Below are 20,218 nucleotides of genomic sequence, written 5' to 3' on the forward strand. Positions count from 1 at the left end.
TCCCTACATAAACACAGCTAAATCGCATTCTATTTTGTATTGTATTCGAGGTTTGTAGTGCTAATTATATTATTTTTGCCATAAAAGCTGTGCTCTCAAGCATTTCTAAATGGAGTATAGATCAACTTCGCCAAGAGTACCATCCACTACAGGATAACGGTCTAAAAATCGTGTGAGGTTGAAGTGTAGAGAGGCTGCCATATATAGACATCACTCTTTTCTTTCTTCCACAATTATCTTCTTATATAAATAAAGTCTTAAGCAATTCAAAATTAATAAAGACACGATTTCAAGCTGCCCATATAAATATTTTTCACATTTCGCCGAACAATGGTAATTCCTTAATAAGATTATTCAACGAGTATTGTTTTATTCAAAGTACCAACACGAAAATCGCGATCAATGACATTCACAACATTCAATGCGGTTTCACCTTCTTCGGGCGCACACATCTATTCTCGAGAAAGTCCATTCTTCGTACGACCGACTGCATGGTACCGGCCAGTACCACCGGTACTTGGAGAACATCACATGCAACGCGCTGCGCTGGAGATACACCGCTAACGACAGATTTAATTAGATACTACAACCTTTCTCGGACTTCAATGACTATCGACGAGGATATTCCTTGAAAACAGAAATAAAGATTGATTAGTTAGAAAGAAAAATTTTCACGACATGGAAATTAATGGGCGGTATTTTGTGTGTTTGTTATCAAAGGAAACGTTTACTTTATCGAATTTTCTCGACAAAACCAAGGACGAGATCGTTGTTATACTAACGATTAATTTACGCCAATATTTACAGTATGAATATCAAGAAACTGAAAATAAATTTACCAGAGCTACATGAAAAGTTTTATGAGCGAAACTACAATAATTATACTTCTAATTATTTCTTAATTATTTTACTTCTTCTTGTAGTTCCTTCTCCTATCGGAGGTTGGCTATCATCACAGCTATCCGTACCTTATCGGCGGCTGCTCTCAAAAAAGATCTACTGAGCTGCAACTATAACACTCTCTTAGGTTTCTTAGCCAGGAAATTCTTCGTTTTGCTATGGATCTTTTATTATGAGCCTTGATTTTACCTTGCATTATGAGCCTTAATATCTCATATTTCGCACATCTGGTAATGTAGCCTAAATATTCCAGTTTCTTTTTTGATTTCTGAAACACCTCTTTTGATTTCTATAATTTCTGTATCGACATTTTCGATTATGGCAACAAAAATATTTGGAACAGATTCCATCAGGTCTTTATTTTTCAGGTTTTTTGATTTTATTAACAATTTCTTGCTTATCGAATTCTTCGAAGGATTCACAAAATTTCTCAGCTGATACACAAAGTTCTGTATCACAATCATTGAGTAAATACTCGATCTGAATGATTTTGAATTTTGTTGAATAGTCTCCATTCTTTACATTCTAGTTTGAAGCTCTTGTCTCTACATTCTTTTAGTTTCATCTTCGAGCGATAGTCCGGCATCTTCGGCTGTTTCTCCAGCCATTATCTTTTTAAAACGTCTCCTACTTTTTTGTTCAAGGGAGATTCCCATTTCATCAAATTTCTCCGAAGCAAACTGGAGAACCTTCGTGACCTACTAATATCGACTGTCTTCCAAAAAAGACTTTTACACTTCGGAGTTTTATTATGACGTTTTCAACTCCGTCTGTAAATACCTTTCTAGACTTGTCTTCTACAGTGGTTCAAATATTGGGAGAATTGTACTATACTGCCATTGTACACATATTTTAAAAAGCTGAATCAATTTTTTAGAAATAGAAAGTTCTGTCATTGCATTCCACATCAGACATCCCGTTTAATGCTATAGTATGATTATCGGAAGTCCATGAAGAGATTATAAACCTATTTAATTCCCATTTTTTTTTTCAAGTAGCTGCCTTAGAATAAACTGAACATTCGCGAAAAGAAAATGTCAAATAATTTGAAATTCTTCGTTACTGATTTATGCCATTACGTTGTGGATTACTTAAAAACTGTTCTAATCATTTCCAAACGCAGTATACTACACTCAGGTGCAAAAAAATCGATCCATTCCTTATTTCTTATTTATTTGAAGTTGTATAATTTTAGAGACATTAAATTACGTATGTAAATTTAGGTATTTAGGGGTTCTCGTATACGAGAAATAAAATAATATTTTTAATATTGCTTTTTATATTTCTTAAAACAAATTGGTATTTCAGGTTTTTGTCAAAAAGGGTCTGAAGCAAGTAGATATTTATTGAATGTTGTTTTTAATTCAACAACCATACTAGTGTAGTGATTTTATCTTCAAAACGTGTTATATTTTAATTTAATTATTCTTCCTAAATGTCTTTCACTCCCACAGATGCTGCAAGGGCGGTGACTTTAGTTCAAGATGGTCGTAGCCAATATTATGCAGCTGAAATGTTGGGTGTTAGTCGGTCTTCGGTTCAAAGAACAGTTCGGCGTTTTAGCGACACCGGTAACTTCACAAGAAGACTAAGATCAGGTCGTAGAAGGGTAACATCCGAAAGAGATGATCGATTTCTTCACTCATCATGTTTGAGAAATCGGCATCTAACTTCAGTTGAACTGGCAAATCGTCTGAGCGAAGTGAGAAATGTGGATGTAAGCAGATGGACAGTTCGTCGACGACTTGTAGAAGGTAATTTATTATCCAGAAGGCCAGCCCTATCTCCAATACTATCCATAGAACATCGCAGAGCTCGCCTTGCTTTTGCAAGAGATCATGAAAACTGAAGTGATGCAGATTGGAGCAATGTATTGTTCTCAGATGAGTCTAGATTTTGTCTAAAGTCACCAGACGGCCGAGAAAGGATTTGGAGTAGACACGGAGAGCGATATTTTCGATGTAATATTGCGGAAAGAATAAGTTATCGGGGGGGCTCCGTTATGGTTTGGGCTGGTATCAGTTCAGAAGAACATACTGATTTAGTTGTTATAGATAGAGGTTCTATGACTGCTGCAAGATACATAACAAGTATTTTAGATCAGCATGTGGTACCTTTTGCTCCTTTCATTGGACCTAATTTTATTTTTATGGACGACAATGCGCGTCCTCACCGTGCTAGAATCATCAACCAATATATAGAGGAGGTGGGAATTGTCCGTATGAACTGGCCAGCTTGCAGTCCCGATCTCAATCCCATAGAACATCTATGGGATATGATGGGAAGACGTCTTCGAGCACTAGTACCTCGTCCAAACAACTTGGCTGAACTTACAGCGGCTCTTTAAGAAATATGGGACCAATTGGATCAATTTGATATCCAGAGGTTAATTACCTCAATGCCTAGACGTGTACAGGCTGTTATAAGGGCCCGAGGGGGAAACACTAGATATTGATTTATTATCAATGTTTTTCTTAATTTCAGAAAGTTTTGAATATTCTTGTATTTTTGAGTTTTGGCGTATGTCTCTATAAATAAATGATTTTTTTGGATGATCTGTAAAAATTATTTTAATCTAACATATACTTTTAGATATATACCTGATTGAAAACTAATATCTTCAAACGTTTTCTTTTTTCAACAAATAATACCCATGGATCGATTTTTTTGCACCTGAGTGTAGTTAGCCATTTTACGATTTTAATCTACTTTCAGTCAATACCAAATAAATTTTAGACTGAAAAACTTCTTGTAATAAAAAATACATTTTTCTTAGATACAATAAATTATTGATTGATTTTACTTTTTTTTAAGATCTTTCAACGTAAACTACCATCTCGGAGCCGAATGTTTCGAGTAAATACGCAATACGATTATTTCAACAACGTTTTCTGTTCTGTTTTATTTCAGCCGCCGTAACTTCGCGGCCCTGACAATCCTTGTAGGGCCAACGCCTTTTATGTTTATAATGTAAGGTGTAGTAACAAACCGAGAATGTGTACAGGTTGCACAATGGTTGGTATGTACCGAAGTTAGATTGAGACATACGATATTGCAAAACAAACAGATGAAAGCATCTCTGAGAACGAACAATATAACAATAGGATTTGTACACTAAGAAAAAAACACGAGAATTTTGCTCGGACAAATAAAAAGAAAGATAAACGATAGTACATTTGAAAATTATTGATAGCACAACTTTTATTGCACATGAGATAAAACCCAATATAACATCATAAAACAGTGACCGAGATTGTCTAAAATAAAATATTCAGCATTGTTCTGAAATTGTTTGAGTTTTACCTAAAATTTTTAAACATAAGTACAAATTTATTTCAATTCTTGACTTAAATTTTGTAGTCATTTTAATCAACAAATGATATAAGTACGCAATCTCTACAAGTACAAAATATTTACAATTTCCAAAAAGGAGAGGGTCAATTTATAAGCCCTCAACTTTCTTAGAAAGAGTTAAAATTTCCAAGCGGCAAAACGCGTTTTACAGATTGTGAATCATTTTAGTCAAGATTAACAGGTTGTGTTTGTAAAGTTCTATGATTATAATAAGCAGAATTGTTAGTTCTATAATAACAAGCGATATTAATTAGTGAACTTGTGTAGTAAAAATATCACAAACGTCCAATTTTACTCTCATGTGAAATTAAAGTGTCGTTTAACCGTGCCAATGAGAACTTTAGTGTTAAATGTACATGATGCTCTTGTACTTGAATATTTTAAAATTACTGTTCGGAGTATAGTTTCTAAGTGTTCAGATATGATCGGAGTTGGAGAAGCAAATATTTATAGACTTTTAAAGCAACGATAGAGTAGAAGTATTAGAGAAGTACCTAAAACGTCAACAGGGAGAAAACTCATTCATATAGACGATATTGTTCAACAATTGATGAGAAGAAAAGTTCATTTATTTTATTTACAAAAAAATCCTACTTTGGATAAACTTTTTGTAGACATTAACGAAGACCAATCTTTGCTAAACATTTAAAAGAGATAAATTGTGGAAAATTTTACGTGAATTAGGATTCGTTTACGAGAATAACAATAGAAAATATTTGCTCAAAGAGAAAGAAGAAATTATTTGTTGGAGGAGGCAATATTTAACGGAAATTCGAAAATTGACGAGAGAAGGCAAAAATATTTTTTATTTAGATGAAATATGGGTAAATAAATGGTATTTTGCAAAAAAAATTGGCAAGATAAACTGGTTACAAATGCTTGTAAGACATTTATAGAAGGTTTATCTAGGGGCTTAAAATTTACAAATGGTAAAGGTTAATTATTACTCATATTGGAGGAGATAAAGGATTTATTGATAGAGACTGGCTAAATTTTATTTCAAATTCTACGAACGACTACCATGAAGAAATAACTGCTGATGTTTTTGAGGAATCCGTGGGGAGTTGTCTGTCTCCCATCCCCATCCCCGGGCGCATCCCCAAGTGGTGGGTAGTTAGGAAATAAAAATACTAACCGCGAACCAAAACAGACTTAGGTATGGCAACCCTAACATATGAGTATGGCCCTCCAAGTTGGGAGTTGGGCTAGAGGCTGAAATCTTCCTGTAAAAAAACATATATTACGGAACCTCAAGAACTATTAGCTGGACGGAACTCACGACGACGACTCTGCAAACTAAAAATGGAATTAAAATTAGGAACATGGAATACCCGAACCCTGTACGGAACTGAAGCACTCACATTTTTACTAGACATAGTGAACACGTAAAAAATAGATGTTTTAGCACTGCAGGAAATGCAGTGAACGGTAACTGGCACTCTTGACAAGAGAACCCATTCCATATATTACAGCTGCAATGAAAGCCTCTATATCCATAGATGGTGTGGGATTTATTGTAAACCGAAGAACGAATGGCCTTATTATTGAGTTTAAAGGCTACAGATTTGCCTACTAAGGCAAATCTATGGAGCGGTGAATGACAATGTAGTGTGGAGAAGACGATACAACTTCAAACTTTATAGAATATAACAGGAACCTGATATCGTAAAACATATTAAGATAGGACGTCTGAGGTGGATAGGGCATGCAATGCGGATGGAACAAAATGACCCAGCTAGAAAAACTCTCCTTGATAGACCCAGAGGGTTGTAAAACCAGAATAATGATGATGATGTTTTTGAGGAATATTTCAGTCAAATGATAGATTTATTACCGATCAATTCTGTAAATTCTGTAATATTCATGCACAATGCCAGTTTATACCATTCAAGATTAAAGGAATCGTTACCTAACACTATATGGAGAAAGCAAGAACTCTTGGATTGGCTAATAACCAAAGAAATATTAGTGCCAGCAGAAGGTTTACTCAAAAAAGAGTTATTGCAGCTATGCAAACAATATTCACCAAAATTTAAGAAGTCTAGTACACACGAGACGAAATAGCAAAAGAACATGGTGTTAAAGCGTTGCGATTACCACCTTAGCACTGTGAACTTATCCCCATAGAACTAATCTACGGGGATATGTTGCGAGAAATAATATATCATTTAAACTTCAAGATGTTCGTCAACTATTATCTGACTCCAAATCAAAAATTCCATCACGTGTCATAGCAGTAGACGAAATATTAGCTGCAAACGAAAAAGTTACAAAGTTCGTGGGGACCAGAACGACAAAGGAAAAATAGAAAAACTATATTTATCATATCTCCAGAGGTTCTGTAGTGGGCATTAAATAAGAATCTATTATAATTTACTATTTTTGTTGGAAATAAGCCACAATTTTACTTTATTTGAAGTTTCGATTTCCACTTCGGAGATCGTTCTCAAAATACAAAATAATAATTAATCAATTAAAATAATGGTCAAATAAACTTAATTTTAAAGTAAAATTGTGGCTATTTCCAAAAATAGTAAATTGCATTAAGATGCCACAAGAAAATAGCTTGAGAACAATATTAAGAATCTATATACACTCGTTTTGTTTGTATGAATTTTTACTCCAGCTTTTATTAAGCTGATGATCCAGTGTACAGTGCTGAATATAGTTTCCAAATTAGTTTATTTAATAGAAAGGAGTATATTAGTATGCAAAAAACCTTTCTGTATCATACACGTCCACAAAATATTCTATTCAGTACAGAAATGCAAAGCGCATTAATGAATAAAAGTAAAAGTTAAGCATTAACATGAAGAGCATAAGTCTAATCACGCGTTAAATTACGTGCAGGTGTAAAAAATGCTGTTTTGGACCGATTATGGTAATATTTAAGAATGTGTCACGTGTATTAGCCATTAACGAGAAAATTCACACTTTTGCATATATTAACAACGTGTCGATTTGCATGGAACGATCATTTACCGCCTTTAAATAGCTGACAATTCATATTTAACTATAAACTCTAGACAATGTCTAGTGCAGTGTACTTTAGCAGGTATTTCATTTCAATAGCTTTTGTTTCCTGTTTTTTTTCTGCAATGTCAACTCTTTACTCGATTATGTAACAGATGGAACAACTAATCTAACGTATTTGGACAGCCCTCTGGAATGTTTTAATATTATAAACAATGTTTTGGCTTGTAAACGAATACAATATCTCAGTAACTATTAGCTTAAATTAAATTTAGGAAACGGCGTTGGAAAAGACTCAGCAAGACGCTTCTAATAAAAATGCAAACAAAGTTTAATTATGAGCAATGATTTCTGAGATACAACCGGTAAAAGTTGAGCGGCATTTGCGACAAAGTTATCAACAATAGGATGATAGTCTTTAAACAATTACCTTTTTCGTTCGGAGAACTTTCTTGATAAAAATTTTCATATCTTCAAGATATTTATAACATATATTATAATAATAAAAACCATCTTTATTGCTCGTGAAAAGAAAAACCTATAAAAACTTTTTTACGACAGTCCATAATGCAGGGAAAGAAAAAGGTACAGCTTTCTGAAGCCACAACTACTGTTGTCTGAACTCGACTGTAAGTTCTTTGTTAGTTGTAATTGCGTTCAGGTCTTCTAGTATTATGGCATACATTTCTGCAATGTCAAAATATGTCATTCTTCGTTGATAAATAAACATTTTGTGGACAATGTCGTTTAAATCTATTATTAAGTCCATTTTTTATACACAAAATATTCTATGAAAGGCCACCTTATAATTTCATTCAACAACATCAATAATCCTCAAATATAAATATTATTTTTAATAGAGTAAACAGGATATTATTATGCAATGGCTGTAATATTATTAAGTTTTAATTTACCGGTTATAAAAAATTGGTTTCTCCGTCTGGGAAAAACCATACAACATTAATAGTTGGTATAATTGATTATTAATTACCTGGTGTAACATTTGAAACCAAAAACGGAAAAAGTTTTACCTAACAGTTAAATGTACGAAACGATTAAGTGGTTTAACTAAAAGGTTCTATAATAGTTTCCAAGATATTATAATGGACGACATAAAAAAAATGAAAAAATAGTAATTCTTTGAGATTTAAATGCAAAAGTAAGACATATTAGAAAACCCCAAAGAACTCCAAAATTAGATGTTAGAAAACTGAAAGAAGCTGATATAAAAAAACAAACAGAAAATATACGAAAACTTTGATAAATTATACTAACACCTACGAGATAAACCAACAATGGGAAACATTAAAAAAACTGCCTCCTCGTTCCATGCAGAGAGATATTAAAAGAACCGATAAGAAAGAGAGACAACTGGATGACCGACGAAATACTCGGCAAGATGGACCAAATAAGACAAGCCAAGAACAAAGACAGAAGAGTTCGAAATTAAAAGAGGAGTGCGACAGGGATGTGTATTGTCACCACTACTATTCAATGCATCTTCTTCTTCTTAACATGCCATACACCAAAGTGCGTAAGCGACTATCTCATTACTAGAATTCTGTTCTTGGCGGCGTGACACAGCTCGCCTGTATTGTGTATTCCTGTCCATTCTTTAATATTCCTTAACCAGGATAATTGTTTGCGGCCGGCTCCTCTCCTACCTTCGATCTTCCCTTCTAGGATTAACTGTGGTATTTCATATTTTGCTCCAAGAGTTCCCTTTCCACGCCGGCTCTCTTAAGGACGTCATCGTTTCGAACTCTATCCACCCAAGGTATGCGCATCATTCTTCTCAATGACCACATTTCAAATGCTTCAAGTTTGTTGATAGATGTTTTTTTCAAAGTCCACGTTTCCATGCCATAAAGCAAGATGGACCATATGTAGCACTTGACCATTCTTTAGCGTATTTCGAAATGTAGGTTTTGATTACATTCAATGCATACTTTGAAGAAATTATGAAAAGAGCTCTTGAGGGAGAAACAGCAGGAATAAAGATCAATGGAACACCAATTAACAACATTAGATATGCGGACGATACTATAATAATAGCAGACAACCTCCAAGACCTCCAAAAGCTAATGATCAAGATAGTTGAGTATGGAGAAGAATATAGATTATCAATAAACATCAAAAAAACTAAATTTATGAGGATATCAAAAACCCAAAATAATGATGAAAGCCTGACAATCAACGGTAAAACTTTAGAACAAGTTGAAAACTACAATTATTTTGGCACAATAATTAATCACACAAACGAATACTCCAATGAAATCAAAGTTCGAATAGAGAAAGCACGAACAAACTTCAATAAAATGGGAAAGGTACTTTGTGCAAGAGAACTAAAATTAGACTTGAGAGTTAGACTGGCAAGGTGTTACATTTTCTCGACTCTGCTTTACGGGATAGAAGCATCGACACTTAACGCGTCGACTACTAAAAAGTTGGAAGCATTTGAACTGTGGGTGTATAGAAGAATCCTGAAGATATCATGGAACGAACATGTAACAAACAACGAAATCATGAGAAGAGTCAACAAAAGAATGGAAATATTGGAAACCATCAATACACGAAAGCTGCAATACCTGGGGCATGTTATGCGTAATGAGAGATATAACCTACTTCAATTGATTATACAAGGGAAAATCCAGGGCAAGAGAAGTGTAGGAGGGAGAAGAATCTCATGGTTGCGTAACTTGAGGGAAATCAATCGAACTATTCAGAGCGGCAACATCTAAGATCAGAGTAGTCATGATAATCGTCGCGGAGATGGCACGTAAAGAAGAAGAAGAAATAGCATCGTAGATAACATAAAAGATCCAATGAATCGTAATGGAAAACACCCCATTGAATTTTGTTTCCATATAGGCGAGGAAATTAAGCAATAAACCAACCAAATTTTTGCAGTAAGGATGGATCTTAATAAAACTTTTTGCATTCGATTCGTATGAGTGTCTAGAAATTTTGTGAACAAAAATGATAATGTGGAATACAAGGAAAATGTATTGTCCAAGGTGCAACAAAGAAAATGCATTTTCTGAAGTGCATTTCGAAATGTGGCGGAGTTCAATATTACTACTCAGGGGATTTTGGGGTCACTGAACATGAATATCATGACATTGGTGTTCTCCAAGGCACCTTGTGCACCAGATCCTCGTCTCCTGGAATTTTTTGAAAATTCAATACAAAATCAGAGTAAATTCATTACTCACGGATTTTTGGCATCGCTGAATACTAATATAACTTCCTCCAATGCACCTGGTGCACCAGGTCCTCGTCTCCTGGAATTTTTTGAAAATTCGATACAAAATCAGTGCAAACTCATTACTCAGGGATTTTTGGCATCGCTGAACATTAATATCATGTCGGCGATGGTGTGCGAGTCACGTGGTGCGCACAACTGGCCCCGTCTCCTAAAGTTTTGTGGAAATTCCATACAAAATCAATGCAAACTCGTTACTCGGTAGTTTTTGGGGTTACTGGACACTAATATTATGTCGGCGCTAGCGTCGGAAGCACCTGGGGTACAGGACAGCCTCGGCTCCTGTACTCACACGGAATTTACACAAAACTCAAGGAGACGGGACCCAGATACACCAGGTGCCTCAGAGCACTGCAAAATTGGTGGATTTTGGACTTTTTACTACTTCATTGCTTCGCCTAACAATACTTAAATAAAGAAAACGATTTTTCCCCATAAACGCCAACGTAACGACACATTGTTATAATGCACAAGGTCAATAGCCAACGATAGATAGCTTACACATAACAAATTACAAATATAGATAAATTCTCTAAGAACTTTAACAGCAACAAATCTAGAGTCAGACCACACTTACTTTACTTTTTCATTTCCGGAATTTCAAGTTTGTCGGCCCAGTATTGAGCTACGTCATAAGTTATCCAGGTCGCAGTTACTAGGACAGCTTGGGTAGGTCAGTATATGTTCCAAGTTCCGTAAGGCGCCACATTCGCATTTATTTTCTGTTTCATGTTTAAGGCCCCACTTTATTTGATTGCTTTTTACTGGAGCTAACCCGGTTCTTATTCGATTTATTGGCCACTTAAAATTCACACCACTTCTCGACGAGATGGTAGTTTGTAGATCAACCGTCCATGGCCACATGAGATTTTAATCTTTAAATTTTGCATTCGGCTCCGTAGATAAGATGCGTTCATCAATTATCTGCTTGATCTGTTTCGTGTAGCTTCGCAAGCTTTTCTGCGGTGATTGAGGCTAGCAAAGCCCATGGCTCTATGGAGTTTTTTATCAGAGTTGGCTTTATACAGCCTGTTGTTAGTTTGCATGTTTCATTTAGGATGACGTCAACTTTCCTGGCGTGGACCGATCTGGACCGAATCAAGCAGGGGTACTATATATAATAAGGATAATAAGGAAAAAGGTAAGATGCTAATTTGCGTCTTAGTTGGGTTCTATTTAAGTGAATTTTTGAGCTAGTACCTATCCAGTTCCTTAAAAGTTCTTCTCTGCATGGTGATGGCCAGATCGCCAACATAAAAGAAGTGTTCCGTATATTCTGGTGTTGGTTGATTGTTCGTGTATATTGAAGAGAATGGGAGCAAAGACGCTTTCTTGGCTCAAACCATTAATCTGAGTGACATAGAATCGCCTGTTTTGTAACAGGGATTAATTTTTATCTGAGGGATGTAATCTACAGCGATTTGTTCGTAGGTAGTGACAGTTACGCGTATTGTGGACGTAGACATCAGACTGCTTTATTAAATGGACACGTTTTCTGTGAATTTCAGTTAGAACTTGAAATATGAACAGAGTAGGTAGCATACTTTTTAATTTGAGTTCAACAAAACCCTCATTAAATTTTCCATTTAAACTAACTGGATAGCATTTTTTATAGTCTTTTCAATCATGTATCACAAGTAGGTGTTTGCAATTTAAACTTTTTTGATTGTGGTGGGTGGGGCCTAGGGGGATAGTTCTCTTTTATGTCATTTTAGTTCCCCCTTACTAGCCTAGAAACGGTTTCGAGCATTTTTCGATATCAGCTTTTGTTCGTGAGATATAGCCCACTGTAAGTTTTAAAATTGACACACTGTATATATTTATATGTTTTGAAAGATGTAAATTTCTTCAAAATTATTAAAAAATTCGTCTTAAAACGCGCCTGTCCTGATGTCTCGATCCCGTTAAAGTTACTCGCTGTTGCACTTAAAATAAATTAATAGAATAGACCAAACTCGTTCTCAGTCTCAGCGTATCCTCTCTCCACCTCTTGGACATTCCATCTACATTCACTAACAGTGGGTCGATAAACTCTTATGAATGCCAGCTCTTCGCGATCGCGGGTGCACACTATAAATACGCTAATGGCCCTGTTGGCTATATTCACGCCAGGGTTGAGAACCTCAAATTAAAATGGTTAGAGCAATTAGGGACGAAGGAGCTCGAGCTTCTTTCGAGTTGTGTTTGAGTACCCAGGAAACTTTATCTGAGCAATTAATTTGGTTTGGGCATTAATTCGCGCAATTTTAAAAAGAAACAACGGCTTTTTACGGTTTTTCGTACAAAAAAACAATTTTAATTACACGAATTCCAATATTTTAGTGTCAGGAGATTCCAATATGTTGATGAGTAAGGTTTGGGAGAACTCAATAAGCAAGGCGAAACATTAAGACAATTCCGCCAAGAACAAAATTTCATCGTAAAGAACACTTTTAAGTTTCTATTTCGTATACTCTTCTACACTTGACAGTTTTCCCAGTATCATCATCAGCCTCTCTCAATCCACTGCTGGACATAGGCCTCCCCTGTTTGTCTTCAGCAGTATAGTGAACTAAATATCGCCAGAGACCAAAAATACATTTTATACTCATTCGAGACAGATTTAGATACGGAATTCTTGGTGTTAAGATACCGGTACTGACGTGGTTCGGACCACAACATTGTCGATAAAATAAATTTAAAAAAAAACTAACCGAAACAGTTGATATCACTGAATTTGGGCATTTACCTGAGCAGATAATCTTTAAAGAGTTATAGACCAAGGCGGATCTGTTTTGAGGTGGAAATTTTAACAAATAAGATAATGATAAATAAGACAAAGATATTCAAATCAAAGAACAAAAAAAATATCGCGACGATATTCTAAAAATCCTGTTAGCAATTCTGTATGTTTCATCGACTATGAGAAGGCTTTCGATAGAGTACAACATAAAGTGCTTTTAACATCCTACAAGAGAAGAGCCTAGATAACAACGATATTCAATTCTAAACAAATTTGTATTGGGAATAGAAAGCATCCAAGTCTGTTCTATTGGATAACGGTAACCAATTTCCTTCAGTCCCTTTGGACCATTCTGCAAAGATAAAAGAGACATTTGGCAATACGAAACTGGTTTTAGATATCCAATATGATAGATACCTATGGAACTTATATGGAGATCAAGTAATTGCTATGTTACTTGGCTTGTAGGATGGGTACACATAGTTTTACTATTTCCATTGGGAATGGGATAGTCACGATCGCAAAGGCCATTATAAAAACAAATCATGGCCTAAGCGAAAATCTCTTGAACCTGATAAAAAAAAAATGTTGAAAACACGCCTTTGGTTGGTTCTAAAAAGTATACCTGACACCACAGCACATTAAGTTGGGATCGAGGAAAAACTTTGTCAAAGCTATGAACAAGAATGGAAAAGATATTTTGTACCTAAAAGAAGAGTTTCCTAGTCTGTGATGCGAAAATCAATATATGATAAAAGATAACAATTAGAAAAGAGACAACGACTTAGAAAAAAGAGCATGAACCTGTTTCAAAAATGTGGTTAAAAGCTTATTGGAAAATATAAGGACGACAGCTACAAGGAATATGTCAATGATGTGTCTCTTAAAATCCTGGAGATATTAGTGGTGAACATGAAGAACGTTTCCATCAAGATAAGTGTGGAAAAAATAAAGGAAAATGGAGTACGATAATGCTGGCTGACTACTGTTGGGCACTTAAATAGATGTGCCAGAAGCATACTAAATTATTGAGTTAAATGATTGATCCCTGGTTAATCGTGGTGGTAAATAGTTGATCGATAGGGTGAAGAAATAACTTGTTAGACAAAATCTCTCCACACCTTCTTTATTGTGCTCTTATACCAACATATGAAATTATACTGTCTGTATAAAATTGCAACGGCTTTGCTAGGGCTTACATGGTTGTCGTCTGGGCAAATTAAAACTTATAGCCGAGAATTTACATTTACATAGAATAAAATATTTTTAAACAAATTTAAACAGTAATAGGAAATAAACTATTCTTATTTTTTGGATTCATTGTAAAAAGTATTATAATAATCAGTCAATAACACTTTTAGAACAAAACTTTATATTTTTTTTGTTGCTCTGTGTGATTTAACTCATCCTTGAAACGTTGCTGCATCATACGAAACTATGAAACTAAATGTAGAACAACGCGAACATTACAAAGTACTAATACAAGAAGGAGTTCGTCAGGGATGCTTTCTCTGTTGTTGTTAAAAAATATAGGAGATTGGACTAGCTTGAAGTCACATTCACAGATAAACACTACTTTGCTGAGATTGTTGCCAGCCTTCAATAAAGATCTTACTATAATAAGAGGAATAATTAAATGAAGAAGAAAATTTCGAGAAGGAAAAAATCCACTGATGATTAATTACATCTTAGAGACGTTGCTGCATCAGCAGAAACGATGAGAAAGCTGTAAACTACCTAACGCGGGAACAGGAGTATCAAAAAAACTTTCCGAGATGTTAAGTACAACATAGGAGTAGTACATTCTATATAAATATTTTGTTGCTTCTAGGAAATAATATTTTGAACATTTTTTAATAATTTTTTAATTGGCTAATTATTTCACAGACTTCTGGGAATGTTATAAATATATTTACAAAGGAATTTGTTTTGATTGTTAAACAGCGGATGTACAACATCCTTATTTACTATCTGTTAGTGACCCGCCGAAGTCTTCCGGGCTCTTATTCAAAAATAGACATATAAAATAATTTTGTATCATAATTTTTTTGTTAAGGAAAGTTTGGAAAATTCTCAATGGTAGGAAAACCCCGTTAATGAATACAATAACCTAAAGAAAATAGAAAGATAAAAGTGGAAACAGTATGAGTTTACTGCAAGTAAAGCAAAAAAATGTATTCAAGCCGAACTAAAAGGCTCTTCTCTTTAATTAAAGACTCCGGGCAATTTTGTGATAGAAATATAAACGAAAATGGTAAGTACTAAAATAAAATAGGTATGCAAATTGTGTTATTTTATTAATATAAAAAATGGGTTTAGACCATTCTACTAAAGAATCCATATCAACTTATTTTACCCAGCCTGGTTGTAGTAATGCTGCTGTTATTGTGGAAATGATCCCAGAAGAAGTAGACATAAAATTTCAGGCATCTGACAATATTGTTTATAGTAGTTTTCTTTGGGAAAGAAATGGGATACTAAAAAAAAAACTGTATGTGACCAAACACTTACTTGAAATAAACTCGCTGTCAGATCCTCCAACTCCGACTCGACATCTTGTCGTATCCTGCTCAGCCTGCTCAACTCCTGGTCCCGCAGCTTCAACACCTGATTAGCTTCCATGAGTTCACTTTGCAACCGCAAAAAACATTGTTCTTTCGTTTCGGTCACGCCGTTCGTCCAACTACTACTACTAGCGGCACTTCTGTTATCACTGTCGTGGTTTTTGTCGTCTAAACCTAATTCCTCCGAGTATTTTTCACTATATACGGAACTGTCCGAACTGTTTCTGTGCATTACGCCTAAATGTCTGACTTTATCGGTGATCGTGGAAATGTCCGAAAAACAACCGAAAGTACCGGGGGCGTGATCGTTGAAAAGATTGCGAGTTACGTGGTCTTTGATAGTTATGTCGGGTTCGTCTACGTCGTCTTCGTCGTCGGTGGTGTAAGATTCGTCCCCTGTTGTACCTGTAAAAGAAGGTTAAAGTACATCTTGGCAAATTTCTCTTTGTCGTTGAGATGCGCAAACAAACAACGGTACAATTTTCAACATAAAGATGTTGTTTAACAAATTGTATAATAAATTTTTATTTTCTTCAATCTTTATATTATGTTTTCTTGAGCTTGATAACACAGCACTTAATTATAAATTCAAAAATATGTCCGAAGCACTAGAGGGTCGTTCAAAAAACTAAAGCGACTCTTAAGCATTTTTTCATTACAAATGTGTCTTTACTCGCTATCTTTCGATGTATCCTCCTTGTATTATGAGATTCAGGTAGCTGATACAGTAGGTTCGAGGGTTAACATAAAACGAAAACGAAAGATTTGTCGATTCAGTGCCGGGGTATTGGGTATACATGTTTTGAAAATTGAATTGAAAAGAAAGCAGTTTCTCGCTATACAATAACTAAAGAACATATAGATAAGTCATCATCATCATCATCATTCAATCTTCGCTTATCCACTGCTGGACATAGATCTCCCTCATAATTTTCCATCTATTTCGATCTTGTGCCTCTTGCATCCAATTCCTATGACAACGTTTTAGATCGTCAGTCCAACGTGTTGGTGGACGACCTCTACTTCGGTAGGCATCATCTCTTGGTCTCCATTCCAGTATCCGCTTTGTCCATCTATTGTCTGTCATTCGAGCCATGTGATGAACTCATTCTTCGGAAAGAAACCCCAACGTAAGTGGACATGGAAGAGTCCGAACCAAAGAACAAAAAATGAGATTGATTTCATAATATCAAATCGGAAAGATATTGTTCAGGATGTAACAGTATTGAATAAATTTTCAACAGGGAGCGACCATAGACTAGTTAGAGCAAAAACCACTTTTAACACTGAAGTTGAAAGAACAAAAATGATCCTCAAAAAGAAAAGTGGAAGGTGGCTGTTCCCAGAAGATATAACACTTTACGAAGAAAATATTAAGACTAGTTTGGATACACACGACTTAGAGAATATCAGCATCAATGAAATGAACAATAATATTACCCAAATATTGAAAGAAGCTGAAAAGAAATACTGTCCTCGTCCTGAAAATAATAACAAAAAATTAAGCCACAACACAAAACATCTTCTAGAGGAAAGAAGAAAACTTAGGGAAAATCAGGATCATAACCAAAATGAACTAAGAATTTTGAATAAGAAAATTAAAAAGGAAGTTAGAAAAGATCTGAGACGATACAATACGATGGAAATAACTAGAGTAATAGAAGAAAACAAAAGCTTGAAAGTACTCAGACAGAGCATGTCCATTGGAAGAAAAAACGTCCACAAATTAAGAAATGAACAGGGGCAAATCATTGAGGATAGAATTCAAATTATGAATACGATAGAGAGTTTTTATAGACAACTATACAAAGAACAGCAATGTAACCGGAGTGGATCATTACCAAAGATAATCAATTAGGGATCTGAAATTTTACCGGACGTAACACCCAATGAGGTTCGAAGGTCAGTGCAAGAAATGAAAAACAATAAGTCCCCCGGAGGCGATGAAATAGTGGCAGATGCCTTGAAGGTGGCTGGAAAAAGATTATGGCAGGTCCTTGCCAAACTATTCACTAGATGTTTGCAGGAAGCAATAACACCAACCCAGTGGTATAACGCAGAAATTATCATACTTCATAAAAAAGGGGATGCTACCGACCTCAGGAATTACAGGCCCATAAGTCTACTTTCACATATTTATAAACTATTTACAAAAATAATTACGAAACGACTAGAAAATAAATTGGAATTTTATCAGCCCATAGAACAGGCGGGTTTTAGAAAAGGCTATGGAACAAACGATCACCTACTGGTAATAAAAAATCTTATAGAAAAATGCACTGAATATAATAAACCACTAGCTTTAATATTTGTCGACTATGAAAAGGCATTCGACACCGTAAATCAACAAAAAAAATGTTGGAAGCCTTGACAGAATGCCGAATTGACTATCGGTATATAAATATAATTAAACATATATACCAAAACGCAACAGCCAGTGTTAGAGTGGGTGATCGTCAAACCCAGAAATTCCCGATACAACGTGGAGTACGCCAGGGGGACACCATATCGCCGAAACTGTTCACTACGCTTTTGGAATATATATGTAAAAGGGCAAAACTGACCGACAAGGGCATAAACATAAACGGAGAAAAGCTTAGCCATCTAAGGTTTGCACATGATATTGTACTAATAGCTGATAGGATAGATGAGGCCAAAGAACTTTTAAATCAGCTCTACCTTTCCTCGCTAGAAGGGGGATTGAAAATAAATATATGTAAAACCAGATGATGACAAATCTTGTAGTCAGCGAAGATATATGCGTAGGAACAAGATCCATAGACCAGGTAATGGCCTATAAATACCTAGGTCATGAGATTCGCATAGGAAAAGATAACCAAACCGTTGAGCTTCTCCGTCGTATAAGACTGACTTGGGCAGCCTTCGGCAAGCTGAACCATATTTTCAAATCGTCTGATATACCAATATGCCTTAAAAGAAAAACGTTTAATCAGTGTGTTTTGCCAGTGTTAACTTACGGTGCCGAAACGTTGACCATGACAAGGAGAACAGTTCAAAAGATCCGTGTGTGTCAAAGGGCGATGGAGCGTGCTATGTTGGGCGTTTCACTACGAGACAAGATCCCAAATCGCCAGCTACGACAAAGAACAGGAGTGGCTGATGCAGTAGAGAGAGTAGCAACACTAAAATGGAACTGGGCAGGTCACGTGGCTCGAATATAGATAAGTACGAATAAATAAATATCACAGTTAAGTTAATATATCATATCATGTTTATCATCATCTGAATCTGAAGTTGTGTTGTTTGGTTCAATGAAAATTAGTAGTTTTATCTGCGATCTGAAAGATCTTGAATGTGGCGTTCAGATAAGCTTTAACGCCTGCTGTTGAGCTTCTTTTTTGCTTCAACAAGTACTTTTGGTAACTGTTTCCTCAAACTTTTCCTCCACTCGAACTTAGTTATAATTGTATGTTTGTTTGTGTATATTTATGTTTGATTTCACTTATTTTTAAAATAGAGTTTTATATAGTCCTCTGGCTTTCATTTTTTTTATTTTAATATACATACCCACTGCGAAATGGAGAAACCAGCGAGTTCTAGATTGAACATAATATCTTCTCTTTCTTTTCTGATGACTCCAATTGTTATATTGAGGTCATCGTATGTGCAGAACGCAACAGAGTTATTGCCAGTAATATTAAAATAACAAGGAAGTAAAATATGGCAGACAGTTGACGATAATAAAACAAATGATGGTAAAAAGAAGAACAAAGATGAACCGGAAGAAATATTTGGCAGAAGTAAAAAATACACCGAACACCAGATAAGACAAAAACAAAAACAAGCTGAAAAAGGAAATGGCGATCATGAAACAAAAAATGGAGGAAATAGAATTACCTACGGAAGTGTGCCAGAAAGAAAATAAGAAAAACAACTTAATAATGAGAGGTTTATCAATAGATACATTAGATGAAGATATCAAAAACGAAATAGACCAATAATAAAGAGATTATGGATAATATAGTTACGCAAGAAAAAAATTTCTAATTATCTAACGTATTTCTTACCTGTAGAACCTGTTCTTCTGTGTTCTGTTACCATTTTGGCCATGCTTCTCACGTTGTTAGGTACTATCAACAGACCATCGCTCAACGTTCCTTTCTTGGTGGTCGGTGAAGCGGATGGTGATTTTTCTTGGTCACCTTTCATGGCTGTAACAAAAAACCCAACGCTTACAAGAGGAGAAATAATTTATCATTGTCTTTAATCACATGTTAGTAAACCAGATTTGATTTTTGTTGAAAGACATAAACAATGTCAAAAGAACGGGAAATAATTTTGATACAACAAATAAAAAATGTCAAAAGTGTTTTATATATAAAAAATAAACAAACTGAATGACATTTTGTACACTACCTGGCAAAAATATGTTCAGATTTGTAATAAATGAAGTTTAGTCGAGGATAAAATCATTTTCTT

The 20,218-nt window shown here is 35.1% G+C and overlaps 1 protein-coding gene across 1 annotated transcript in view; it reads right to left on the reverse strand.

Annotated features, from left to right (window-relative positions):
• The window catches only part of LOC140449359 (guanine nucleotide exchange factor for Rab-3A-like), a 72,760-nt gene that overhangs the window by 43,424 nt on the left and 9,118 nt on the right, over nt 1–20,218 (reverse strand). The window contains exons 2-3 of the mRNA XM_072542502.1: nt 19,807–19,950; nt 15,726–16,183 (exon numbers count right to left, since the gene is read on the reverse strand). Coding sequence (XP_072398603.1) covers nt 15,726–16,183; nt 19,807–19,948 — 600 coding nt within the window. The 5' untranslated portion in view covers nt 19,949–19,950. The remainder of the gene's footprint in view (nt 1–15,725; nt 16,184–19,806; nt 19,951–20,218) is intronic.

This window comes from Diabrotica undecimpunctata, chromosome 9 (assembly GCF_040954645.1).
Source record: "Diabrotica undecimpunctata isolate CICGRU chromosome 9, icDiaUnde3, whole genome shotgun sequence".
Lineage (NCBI taxonomy): Eukaryota > Metazoa > Arthropoda > Insecta > Coleoptera > Chrysomelidae > Diabrotica > Diabrotica undecimpunctata.